This window comes from Rhamphochromis longiceps, linkage group LG7 (genome assembly GCF_057381845.1).
Source record: "Rhamphochromis longiceps isolate RC_006_pf linkage group LG7, R_longiceps_female_GT1.1, whole genome shotgun sequence".
NCBI classification, from domain to species: domain Eukaryota; kingdom Metazoa; phylum Chordata; class Actinopteri; order Cichliformes; family Cichlidae; genus Rhamphochromis; species Rhamphochromis longiceps.
This window is the reverse complement of record NC_140563.1, coordinates 10,104,549-10,118,522: the sequence shown is the minus strand read 5'-3', so window position 1 is coordinate 10,118,522 and position 13,974 is coordinate 10,104,549. Positions and strand designations below refer to the sequence as shown.

Here is a 13,974-nt window from a genome sequence, read left to right as displayed (position 1 = left end):
TGCATAGCATATGAAAGGTGGTCTCACATTACTTCTAGATTAAATTTCTATGTTTATCTTCATCTGGGCTACAGGTTGCCATCAGGTTAAATTAAGATTAAGAGAAGGGGTGTGTATGTGTTCTGGATACATGTTTGACAGATGTGTCTTTAATGTAGGTTTCTGTTGATTGGACAGTAAAGGTGTCATCACCAGAGGTCACCAGGGGGCCACTACAGAGTTGTCCATTTGGTAATAGTAGCACTAAATGTTGCTGCCAGAGCACATTAAAATATTAAACATTTTATAAACAATACTTCTAATCAATGATCAAGGCTACCTTTCGTCAGATCAATAATCAAAATTTCTCTTACAGTCTCCAGTGTTTTCATATAAAAAGCTATTTTTAAAACACATATTACTAAATGATGTTTATTAATCTCTATTAGATGTGAAAAATTAAAATTCGTAAAAATTAGTCATTCGTAATTAGGTCTTTGCAGATTGTTGCCATCCATACTTCAGCAGTTCTTTCTCTTAAAAATGTGTTTTTTCTCTCCACTGTTGCTCCAGTGCTTAGTCATAAGGGATCATTGTTGTCTGTCTAACTATAATGATGCACTGTTTGCAATATAAAGTACCTCAACATGACTGGTGGTGTCATTTGGTGCTATAAAAATGAAGTGTTTCTGAGTACATAAAGATGCATTATTGAGTTTTTATTGTTAAAATGTGCACAACAGCAATTTGAATTTTCCTGAGTGTCCTTTCAGCTGAAGGTCCAGATCCATGTGACATGGTTGATAAAGCCAGATATCGCAAAGGGCCGGACGTGTGCTTTGACAACAATGAATATGTAAGACACAGTCACATATGTGCCAGAGAATATTTTCTGGAAACAGCTCTATTAGCCAGACTAAACGGTTGGCTTCTGTCAGTTTCTGTCTGGTTTTCATCAGCAATGTGCTTTCTGCATAGATTTAAAGCAATGTCAATTACCTGCCCTTTGAGCTTCCTTCATCTTTTATTTATCTATCCAGTTTCCATGTTATTTATCAGTTTTTAATATTCATTGACAATTCACTCATTTGTTTATATTCCTTTCTGTCTTCTTGTCTCTCATCATTTTTTATTCTTCTTTTATGTTTCTGCTTCCCAATGGCTGCTGCTCTTGTCTGACAGGATGAACCTTTGTGCCCAGTCAGCAAAGGTTCTGCAATGAGCCCTACACCTTTACTGTTGTTTCTGGTTCTGGCTTCAGGGTCAGTGCCGTCTCACTGCTTCAGAAGGCTCATTCCTAACATATTAACTTCTATGATATTCAATGTTTCTTGGCGATTGCAAAGTTCTTTTTAGGGGCAGTGTAAATCAGGTAGTATGATGGACATTCAATCCTTAAAGCTGATTTATTTTTCCATTATGTTGTAATATGTAATATGTTGGTTATTACAATTTAAAAAGTTTTATAAACAGTAAAGATTTTAATTTCCATGAGGTATTATACTCACTAAAATAATTTAATAAGGAAATAGCTGATGAGAAAAAAGTAAGAAGTATAACACAGCTTAATAAATAGGTGAGATCTTTTCTTTGTTGAATAATTCCCTTACTCACAGAATGTTGCATCTATCTTATATTGTACATAATTTTGCACAATTTTGTTTAAAAAAATAATGTTTAAGGTATTGTACAAAGTTACTAGTGGACCTTTATGTATCATATCAGCTAAATCCATAAAACAAAAGAGAAAAGCAGATAAATTATATGTGAACTCGTTGAGTCACCACCCAACTGTGAACAATTTATAAGACATCTAAATATTTGGAAAAAAAATATCTGGCATATCTTTGTGAACTCTGCCTTTCATTGTGCTATAAAGGAGTAGAACATACACACAACAGGCCACCAATTCATGTGCCTTTTGGTGTTTATATTATGAAGAGGCCATGCTGGGAAGCAGAAAGGGAGGGGAGGAATAACGTAGGAAGTAGATGAACAGAGTAAATGTAGGCCGTGTCCTTTTCCTCTCCCATCTGTCCCATTACTTTTGGCTAAGCTCCTCATAGGAAGACGGTTTGTGTCCAAGCCAGTCCATTTTGTCACTGGAGTAAACAAAGGAAGCTTCACATGGCTTTCCTGCCCTTTGAAAATAGAAGACCCCCACCTCTTTCTCCTAGGCCTTTGGCATGCACGGATATCCTGAATACTCCCATTAAATTAAAAAAACAGCTACACACTGAAGCTACCAGGTGCAAGCCATTGCACAAAGATTGAGGTCTGAAAACACCTCTAAATATTTGAACAGAGCTGTTAAATTAATATTTCAGTTTCCTTGCTTTTTTGCTGACAGTTAAATAAAACATAAGTGTATATGTTGATACCGCTCTCGCTGATTATTATAACACTGGACCGCATAGCTATTTAGCCACAGCAAGAGCTAACCTTTCGCTGCACTTATCCAGGAAACACTCAAGGAGATAACACCATAAACTGTTGTTTTTACACTTCAGGTTCTGTATGGGTAAAACTAATGATATCTAAATAAATAATCTGTATGCGCTTAGTGTGCTGGGTAGATGTTTTTTGTCAACTTGGGATTAAGCCACACAGTTTTGAGTATTTCTGCTATGCTAACTATCTCCGGTTCCATCTAGTTATAACAGATATAATGTGGCAGGTATGTACGTTGTTGTTGTATCAAGGGGAAAGGGGGAAAACATGCTTCTCTAAAAACCTGTCAGTGTGAAAAGTAGACTTGATACAACACCGACAGTAGACTATAGAATGACTGAATTTGATATAGTATAATCATAAAATGCTTATTACTGTTAGTAGCAGCAATAGTGGTGGTAGCAGTTGAGATAGAGCTTTTGAATGTCAGAGAAGACTGCTTCTAATTTACTTACACTTGATCTGTCCAACAGGAAGACGATTCTGATTGTGGAGGAGGGACTTGTCTAAGACCGAGCCTTTGGCCAGTGTTCGGGTTTCAGCTGCTGCTGTTGTGGCTCAGCACATCTTTGCAACACTCATGACCCCTACACGCGATTACATACACTCATACACTGATCATCGAGTCATTTCGCTGGAGGCCAGAAGACACTCGAGTTGCACCATACAGGATGTATGCAGAATATTTGCAACAAGACATTTTTATTTTCTCAAGACCAATATCAGCATTTCCATTTGCCAATGCCAAAGGGTGCTCATTCATTACCTCCTCATTATTTTCCAAGAAGAGAGACACATTTACTGTGCTCAGCTGCACTCATTTTCATGATATACTCCTTAATATTCTCCTATGGTGCAAGAGTAAGAGCTAACCAAACCCTTTAATTCTGCCTCATTTTCTCTTGTGTGTCTGATTTATTTTGAGGAGGTTGAAAGACGTTTTCCCACTATGCCAACTAAATCTCATTCGAAGCCTGTATGTTCACTGACAGCATTGATTTGTGTGGTTGTCGGTATTGTTTGTTGCTTATTATATTCATTGTGTATGAATAAGTATGCTGTAAGGATCGTTTATTTTGGCAACCAGAGCAAGTATTAAGAGTATCCCTTTTGATTTGTTTTTAAATGTACTTTACCAACCTATCTACATTTCATTTTTGTACTCAAAATCAGTAAGCATTTTGTGTCTAGCTAGGTGTTGTATTGTAGCAGCATGTGCTCAGTACAGAGCGAAAGACAACACCGACTTTTTGACACCAAAGCTCCACACAGTACCAATGACCGCAAACCTACTAAAGAGAATCTGCACAATAGCTTAATTCGAGATATTCCTCAGATGTGGGTGTACATCAGTAAACAAGCTACATTATTAGCTAGATATTATAGATATTTCACCAAGAGATAAGTGAGGTCAGGTTGCATCCAATGTGATAATCTATTAGGATATTGCAATTTTCAAATATATTTGTACTTCAAGTGACAGCTTTGGTTGTCTTCAGTTTGATGCATCAAATTCCCAGTGCCTATGTAGTAAATCAAACTGTCTGGTATTTGAATGAAGCAACACATCAGATTTGTATTCTTACCACGTATGCTTCTATGCTAACGCTTGCTGCAGTTTAGCAGAGAGGGTATCCCTTGCAGTAATTTGTTATGAAATAGTCCAAATCTGCTGCAGTTCTTCTGCTTTTTTGGCTTACAGATAGGTGATGGAAACAACTGTTGACTTTGATGATGAGAGAGGAATATCATTCCCCTCTTTTGCCAAAACAAAGCTAAGCCAGGCTTGAGCTTGGGTTCCAACACCTCTCTTTATTAATCCTGTTTCTGTTTCCTTTCTGGATCGCCAGACTCAGGAGCCAAGATGACTTGTGAATGAGATCAGCATATCAAAATGACTGTTTCTTTGTTTTCTTGCTGTTCTCTTTATGCTTGTTTCCTCTTTGTGTTGCTCTATAAGTGCTGTGAAGCAGACGCTGAAGGCTCAGTGTCGAAATGCTGCAATGTCATGGGATGAGCTTGTTCTGTGTTTGAACTCTGTCTATGCCTACGATCAGCATCAGGGCATGCTGGAGAGAACTTTGAGAGCACTCTTTTACCAATGATAATTTTCCATTGCCTTACTTTGTCTTAGGTTTTAGTAAGTCATAAAGATCATACATAAGTTCATCTTTTCCCTGTTTCTTTTTTTTTTTTTTAAGAATAAAAGTAATGTTCTCTCCACCTCGCCTTCATGGTGATATACTGGTGTGATCAGGTTATGCTGTCTAGCAAAGTTATGTGTTGACTTGTGTTTTACCCTGAGGGTCCCCTGTCTGTGTGCAGGCATGTATGTGTCCCTCCGATATCTGATTGTGCTTTAATACCGTACATGAAATACTCTTTTGTGGATCTTCACTAGCCTGAATAAATTTTGTATACATTTGTACACTAATACTATTTACTGTAAAAAAGAGAAAATGGAAGAAATGAAAAAAATGTTTATAATATGGTGTTAGTTGTGCATATATAATAAATTCACAAAAAACGTTGTATTAGTATGACCTGAGATTCTCCTTATTGCTCACATCTGGTCAGATGCTTTGGCTCCACTGGGAGCAGACCAAACATGTCATCCTTCCTGCTGACAGAGACAGCTGCTGAAAAAGAAAGACCATCTGCATTTGTGGTTCACTGTGTCCGTGTTGGTATATGAAGGAAGGGTGTGGGTGATTTGGGATTAGTCAAGTAGCTCTTTACACTACAGTTTTCTTATTAATGCCTAATTATCAAATTACTGAATTACTGAAAGAAAGTACAACTTAACACCTAAAAAACATCATGCCTAGTTTGTGTCTGACCACACCCCAGATCTCTGATATGTGGGATTTGCGGTTGGGTGTTGTCATAGCCAATAGCCTGTCTACATCAGTACAAGAAGGTAATAGCCTAAATCATATTTCCATGGTCTTGGGTATTTATTTCCTAAATATGCTGGCGGATGCGTGCTAAAATGTGTAAATGTTTGCAGCTTTATTTCATTTTATCTTTCATTCCAAAGTAAAGTCTAAATCTTGTTATGAAAACACTTCCTTTACTTCAGCATGTTAAATACAGTAATTGTGCAGTTCAAATGACCACTCAAAGAAGTCTAAGTGCTACCTTAAAAGACATGATTTAAGACATTTTTTTCTTGTTCCACTTCCTTCATACCTCAACTACACATATAAAACCATACACATCCATTTTTACATGATTTCTGGGGTGAGGAAGGCAGTGGCTCCTCCGGGTGGAAATCTTAGCTGTATGTAAGATGTCAAACAGAATGGCAGAGAGTGCCCCACTGAGTACTGTCAGAGGCCTCAGTGTTTTTGATTTTTGTGATGCCTGTTGCAGCATTATTGACACAGACAGCTCTGCTATCCCCTGCCTAAAGCAGCAAGCAAATGTCAGATGCTAACACCAGTGAGTACTTGAGCATAATCTACACTTTACCTGTTGGGGTTTGTGTTGTTTATCTGACCATAATATAAGAATGTGTAAGGCCACAATTTGGAGTAGTAGCTATTAAAAATATTTGTTTTTCTTAGAGATGTGTCTGCCTGGGAGGTCTTTGTATGTGTGCTACTCAGCAATGATCTAGTAGGGAGGTTGTAACGGGACACCCTTGTAAATAGGCACAAGGTCATACCCTTTAACATGCCTGGCTTAAAATCCTACAGACATAGAAGAAAAGCAGGAACTAGTTAGACATCTCTGTTTAATGCTTAACAAATCAAAAACCTTCCTTCTAACCAAAAATAAAATAAACCTGTAACAATGTATTCAAAGTCAAAAAGATCCCTCATTTTACTGGTTTAACTTACTAACTGGTACACACATGTAGATTAACAACAGCATGGTATAATATAAGGAATACACCTTGAATCCATTGCTTCTAAGGATTTACATCGGGTGGCTTCAATCCAATTTAACTTTTTTGTTTTGATTTTTCTTTCATTACTCAATATTTCTGAGGAACAGTATTAATATTAGATCCCCCAAGAAAGACCATGACTCATCTGTGGTTAAGTTAAAATCTTAGAGTGGCTTTTTAGGTTTGTTCCACTAATTGCAGGAAGTGGCACACTAGACTAATGCTGCATCAACATCGTGACCCGTGACTGGATCTGCAAGGATCAGCATGTCATCAAGTACACTCCTCCAAAGTTCATTAACTCTTTTGTGAAGTAATATAACATCTATTTGTGTAGACCTTTACCGGCAAATGGTTGTTTTTTTTGGAACGGTGTTGCAACTTAATGGCACTCTAATTTTAGCTCCAACACTCTCGACAGCCTTTGGGTCATGAGGTTCCCGGGGCAGTCAACCCACGTCTGAATAAACTTCCCTGAATCTGGTTAATATAATGTGGTTTACATTAGCTACAACATTTTTAATTGGCACTGTTTGTTTTTTTTCTAACTGTTAAAAAAAGCACACTTCCTGTAAGCCGTGACATAGAGGTCACAGTTTTTCCGTCACTACAAGGCTTCAGCCGGGCAGGGGCATCGGGGTCAATAAGGTTTTGAAGTGTAGTAAGAAAAATTTTTCCAGTATCTTCTGTAAATGCTCCCTGATTGCTTGGGTATATTTATGGTGTATTTTCCTGTGAGAGACACACTCTTCCCCCCTCCAAGCTAGGATCAAACAGTATTTGTATATAAATCTTTATGTTTATGGAAGTCCAAAAGGATTTAGCACACTGGAAAAGGAAAAGAGAGAACGTGTCAAATAAGTTGTTAATCACACGAAATGATCCCAAATAGTCTTTAAACATTTTCCTGTTGCAGTTTACTTTTTTTAATCACCTGTTTTTGTGAACCCCTGCACACAGGCCGGCAGCAAAGTCAATCAAAGACAGCCTCAACAATATTTGCAACACGGTGAGAAAGATGTGTTAAACAACCTGAAGGTCGGGCAGAACACCAAACATACACTTGGCATGGACTTTCAGGAAATGCCACAGTCTTTTCCAAACCCATAAACATGACCACACACTTGTCTGTTCTTCCTACCTTGTTTTTTTTTCTCTCAGTTTGTAATCATGTTGTAGGTACAGTACATATCTGCATGTGTGTGTCCTGAATGTAATTGGTAGCCATAGCCCGGGTAAAATCTAACCAGGTGAATGGTCTTAACATAACACATTCCACTCTAGCCCCTACTGAGTCTTGATTTGTGGATTTTCTCTGTGTTTAGAGTGGGGCCTAACATATAGTATAACTGGTAACATGAGGTGTTAAGTTTGTTGGGGCCATGTGCATTCACCGAGGTTCTTTCCATGGGATCAGATATTTTTATAAGTCTCTCAACATAAAAACTTACACTTTTGTGAATGACATAGAAACTGTACAACTTTTAAAGGTATCCTGTTAAGTTTGTGGCCACTAGTAGCACAGTGTAGTAGTGTTTTTATAGGCTCATTCCTGTTTTGCTTGTACTCTGCACATTCAAAACAGATTCTGCAACTGGTTTCCCTTTATTCTACTGATCAGCAGATATGGGTACTTAGATGTAAAGCAATGTGATGTGAGGCAGGTTGCCACATAAAGGTAAAAAATAACACACTTTAAGGGGTGGTTGCAAGCAATACAGGACTAATTAAATAACACAGTCGTTTTTTCAGTCTATTTGAGTATTTGAATAAAGAATATTTTACTTATATATATAGATTGATTAGTGTGTAATTAGATCTTCAAACAAACTGATTCTCACAATCTTAGAATTAATTGATTTAAAAAATAGGGCGCCACTTTGTGGAAGGTGCCATGTTGCTCCACTATCTTGAATACAGTGGCCAAGCTGGACACCACTGTTACACCTGATTACATTTTATATATATGGCTAGAGATCATGTAGGTAATATGCCAAAGGTGGAGGAGAGTAGAACTCGTTGGTGTACGTGTGCATCTTCAGGCTCAAGATATGAAGTATCATGCCTACACTAAACTGCCAAAAGTATTCACTCAGCCGTTCAAATTATTGAATTCAGTTATTCCAATCACTTCAGTGGCCCCAGGTTTATAAAATCAAGCACCTAGGCACGCAGACTGCTTCTACAAATATTTGTGAAAAAATGAGTCACTCTCAGGAGCTCAGTGAATTCCAGCATCGTGCCATGATAGTTATGAAATTTCCTCCCTACTAATTATTCCTGTTTGGAAGGACTGGGAACGACAGCAATTCTGCCACAAAGTGGTATGCCAAGTAAAATCGCAGAGCGGGATGAGCTGATGCATAGTGTACTGCAGATTTCATGTGGCCTTCAGTTTAGCTCAAGAACAGTATGTAGAGATCTTCTTGGAATGAACTTCCTTGGCCAAGCAGCTGCATCCAAGCCTTACATCACTAAGCACAATACAAAGCTTCAAATGCAGTGGCGTATTGCACGCCACCGCTGAGCTCTAGAGCAGCCGAGAGATGTTCTCTAGAGTGATGATGAATCACATTTCTCCATCTGGAAATCTGATGGATGAGTCTGGGTTTGGAGGTTGCCAGGAGAGTGGTAGTTGTCTGACTCCACTGGGCTAATGTAAATAACAGTATTGGTTATCAAAATCATTTCTTATATTTCTGTAATATCGAAATTAATTCATTTAAACTCAATGTTATTTATATACCAAATCACAATAACCATTGCCTCAAGGTTCTTAATATTGTAAGGTAAAGACCCCATAATAATACAAAAAACCCAGAGAAAATCCCAACAATAATATGACACCTATGAGCAAGCATCATGGTGACAGTGGGGAGGAAAAACTCCCTTTTAACAGGAAGAAACCTCCAGCAGAACCAGGCTCAGGCCACATGCTGTGTTGAGGTGAAGGGAGGCAGACAAAGACAAACAAAGACACGCTGTGGAAGAGAGCCAGCGATTAATAATAACTAATCCACCAGTACACATAATCTGTTTAATTGAAATGATATTTTTAATGTCAAAATATAATTACTGCTGTTATCTGTGAATTTTCAATTTCACCGTTTAATAAAAAAGCAGAAACACAGTATCTTTTGATTTAGATGACAAGATAGATTTGCATCACTGCTTTAAACTTAAAGCATGCAGCTACAGACAGTGTTCAGCCAAAAGAAGAATGGGATTTCCTGGAATAGACTGACTGGTCCCAAAGAGCTTTGAGCTCAGCATCACAAAGACAGTTTGGCATTACACAAAAAGATAGATTACCCTGAGACAGACTACAGCCTGCAGCAGTTCCGTGATAAGTTCTCATAGACACTTGTACTACCTGACATGTATCTTTAAAACGTATGTAATGCAATGCTGCTTCAACACAGCTTGATTTAATTCATATATTTTTGCCTATATTGCTACTGCAATCATGGCAAAGGTGTCCTCCATTCAACTCGTGCCTAAAATGTGTGCACAACACTCAGAAAACTAAAAAACATATGAAAAAAAATATTAGACAGACAGGAAGGGAAAATGTCACTTGGTTCACTTGGTTGTAATTGTTGCCCCATTGACAATTTAGCAGGCCCTCTGCTAGAAACGGGGGAGCAGTAGAACTTTGGCAGGTGGTACAAAGAGACCTCACAGAGCTGGCGTGAACATTCGACTTTTTGAATTATGTTTACATCTCAAGTTACTTGTGTGTACAGCATGTGTGTTTGTGTGCAAATCACTCAGGTAGGTACTAAGAGACTTACAGATCGCTTGCAATTTCCCCTACTCTACGCCATGTTGACAGTCACAACATAGTGACTACGTGTACAGGTCGGACACAGACACATGTGGGATGAAGTGTACCTGCTGACCTGGAGACGCTTTTCTGTCTGTTCTTTAATTTAACCAATCATCTTTCCTCCTCTGTGTGTCTCCAGTTCTATACGAATCACGTGGGGGTAAATTAGCAGTGAGGAGCAGACAAGACAAGGTGACTGTTTGCAGATGTTTAAGAAAGAAGGAAGCACAGGTTTAGGCACTATTTTAGGACCTGCTTCCAAATGCCCCCTATTCTAAGTCATTAGTTTGATACTTTGACTTTCTGTTGTAGTGGTCGGAGTGGATGTTTGTGTGTTTTTTGGATAGTCTCTTGTTGTTTAACTGGAGTTAGTTTTTACTTTTTACTGTAATCACGTCATCGATCAAAGTGGATCTTGGGAATTAAATTCATTTTCTGTGGTTACTGACAAATTTCATTTTCATCTTTGTTCACTTCCGGAGTAATCTAATTAGCGAGGCTCCACTGGGAAGAAATGGATACATCTGATCAAAAGGGTTGTTTAAAAAAAATAACCATGTGTATGAAAGAACATGACAATTGTATTAAATAGCTTGACCTTTACAATAAATGCTGAGCACATAAACATGACCCATTTGTGTGTTTTTGTTCCCCCACTTTGTTTCTGTGCTGCACACATTTGAGTGATCCGCCGTCAAAGGATTGGCACAATAGACTCAGTGTGGGATGTTGATGTGTTTGTGTCACAAGCTCCTTGTGTACTATGCTAAAGGATGTGTCATTTAAACAGTTCGGGGTTTTGTGGATATACAAACTCACAAGGCCATTTTGCTTATGAATTGTTCCAAGGCTCAGTCTCAAATGTTCACATCACCACCCATAAACACAGGAGAAGTGACAGACAAAAGGCATTACAAGAATTCTGCTCTTGAACTGAGTGTGGTCTCTTGAATTGTTTAAGTAATATTTCTCAGTACAGGAATTATAGTGCAGAAATTTTTGAGTTTGAAAAATAGCTTTCTAACAAGAAACCGACTGAAGAGTCAATTTAACATCACTTTTTCCCCATAAAAGAGAGTAAAAAGTGCAATTTCCATGGTGCATCTACAGATATGAACCTCAGTGATGACTCAGCAGTTTAAGATGAGTCATATGTAAAATTTTGGTCTCTACTTTCTGTGATCAATAAGTTTCAGTATGTCCATGGCAATGACAAAAGCACTTGTTCACTGATGAATTATCTGAGAGGAAAATCAATGGCGTATTGAGTGGTTTAGAACTGTAATGGTTTTCTGATCCTCTTTAAAGCTATTTTTAGGAATATGTTGGTGACTCAGTTTGCTATTGTGCATGATAATGAACTGATGTGTTAAAACTCTAGGTTTGCATTTCTGTTAGCTGCCCACTCTGCAGCATTTCCCTTGAAATGAGAGTCAGAAATAAAAATCAAATGAAAATTTAACTTGAAGGCAGACAGCGGGGCTGGCATCACACACATTTCATCTCACACGCTGTGTTTTTATTTGTTTGTACAAGAAGTGTGTGTGCAGTTTATTTGTGCTGCCTGTAACTGTCAGTGGATCACAATTACGAGCAGTGACTATAATCGCATGCACTGACAACAGGAAATGTGTGTTTGTTTAAAGGAGGATGTCTTGACACAGTATCTGTGTTTACAGAGTCTAGCCCCAGCACTGTCATCACTAACTCCAACAGAGCTAACACAACCCCTAAATTTGACTCTTTTCTAATTAGACTGAAATACCTGAGCCACCTCCCCTCTGCACTCCCACATTTCCTCATACAGAGTCCTTTTCTGCTTTACGTCGCTCTCTGTCTTGCTCAAACTATTACCCCATTGGTACGCTATTCCCTCCTTTAATTTCTCATTCCGACTGGCTGTAATCTGGAAGAGAGGCTGGAATGATTAGAGGTCAGCTAATTTGCTGCAGATGAAAATGTCCACGTAATGGGACTTGCGGGGAAATAATAGTACACAACACAATGCACACAAAATTTCCAAACAAATCTGCAGGAAGTCTGTTAATACTCCACACACTCCGCAAATATGCACAAAGACAGCCCAGCCGTCAGTACCCTGCTCTGCATTGTACCTCCCTCATAAAGAAATTGGTTTTTATCGCATAACTCTTCATTTATACTCGTATCATATTAACTTCTTTACTCTCTATATCATCTCCATCTCTTATTGAACTTCCCCCTTCTATTGCCAGCAGGATGAAGATAGGTTTCTGCCAATAACTTGCCACAGATGTCAGGAGTCTTGCATGGTGACAGCACTCTTATGAGGAAAGTGGTGGGCTACTGGGTCTCTCTAATTTCCATCTTCTAGCAGAAGCTGTTGCTCTTGGAGTCAGTGAAAACACCCACTGGATTCTTGCTAAGAGAAGTCAGTAATGAGATTGTGGTGAAGAAGTCTTTCTGTTGGAAACTCAAACTGGTAAAGGTTATCCAGTCATCTGCTGCTCGTTATGTGTGAACATGCGTGTTTTTGAATCTGTGTGAATGTGAGTTCTGGAAAGACAAAAGAGAGAGAGAAAAAAAAGTTGGAATCAATCTCCCTCAAGCATACAGTGTGTGGTTTAGTTATATTATGTGGATGTAGATGAGATATGGTACACAAAGAAAGAGAGTAAAGAAAGGGAGCTTGAGCATTACTCCAGTGAAAGTATCTGACTCATGCCTGATTGTTTATTATTGCAAATGACTGTAGTCCTCTCAGGAAGCCACAGGAGTATTACTCATTGCACCAAAGAGAAGATAGCGATGTAGTCTGTCTCCCCTTAGACATTTATTCGTCTATTGGTCTGTTTTTGTTTTGCACACATGGTATGATTTGAAAGAAAATACCGGGAATTCCCATAATGCAGCAAGCCCCTGCCTTGTGATAACTTACATGATGTCTCTTTACTGCACTTCTCATCAGGCTCCTATCCAAGGACTGCTCTGTGACTGCTGCATTGAAGGTATTTAGAGAAAAGCCAGCTAAGTGTCATGCCTGCTGTCTTGTGCTGTCGTCACTGGAAATAGACATGTCACTCAGGAGATGGATGCAATGTCTTCATGCACCCCCACCGGTAATTTCACTACTTAGAGAAAGAAGTAAAGTAGCATAAACAACCTCCCTGTCCTTTGCATCCCCATTAGGTTTATCTTTGTTGACAAGTGCCTGCTGATATCTGTTTTGTTTTGGACTCAGTGTTCCCTGGTGAGGTTGTAAAAAAGCAGAGTGAAAAGGGTCCAAAAAGATGACTGAGTAGTAAAAGGTGAGCGAGAGTGAGATAGGTAAAGAATCCGCAGAACAAAACATTTAAAATAATGGGGTTTTTTGCAGACTTGTAGGAACGCATACTGCAGTCTGTCCAAATGTATAACTGTGGTAGCACTGCTTTTCAATTAGATTTTGAGGTCTTCGTAGTCTATGAAATTTATGGATTACAGCAGAAAATGTTTCCCAAAATTTGCCACAATAGCAGAATCATTTTTCCTTCCTTCTAGACATTAAAACTTTTTTTTAATTATAAGAAAGTAACCCTCGGTGGAGGGTGTTAAGGAAGAAAAAGAAAGAAAAAGAAAGAGAGGATGTAATATTTCCTAAACCACGGGTCTGAAGACGCAGATGCACGTTGCTCATATAAAGATCAGTTATTCAACGTTGTTACGGAAGAGATGGCAATGTGTGTGCGTGTGCTTAACTAATTGAAAATTGGTGGTGGTTAAAATAAAGGAAATGAGAGAAAAGAAAGAAAGAGAGAGAGGGGTGGAGGGATAAGCAGACTCACAGATCGAAAGAGAGAGA

At 38.5% G+C, this 13,974-nt stretch overlaps 1 protein-coding gene across 4 annotated transcripts in view; it reads left to right on the top strand.

Annotated features, from left to right (window-relative positions):
* The window catches only part of LOC146664785 (voltage-dependent calcium channel subunit alpha-2/delta-1), a 78,438-nt gene extending 73,480 nt beyond the window's left edge, over nucleotides 1-4,958 (top strand). For 2 of the 4 annotated variants that reach the window (XM_085412061.1, XM_085412063.1), the window contains exons 37-39: nucleotides 753-835; nucleotides 1,162-1,241; nucleotides 2,904-4,958. In XM_085412061.1, the coding sequence (XP_085268187.1) occupies nucleotides 753-835; nucleotides 1,162-1,241; nucleotides 2,904-2,940 (200 nt within the window). In that variant the 3' untranslated portion in view covers nucleotides 2,941-4,958. The remainder of the gene's footprint in view (nucleotides 1-752; nucleotides 836-1,161; nucleotides 1,242-2,903) is intronic. The other 2 variants (XM_085412062.1, XM_085412064.1) reach the window with 1 other exon arrangement.
* Nucleotides 4,959-13,974: the final 9,016 nt, after the last annotated feature.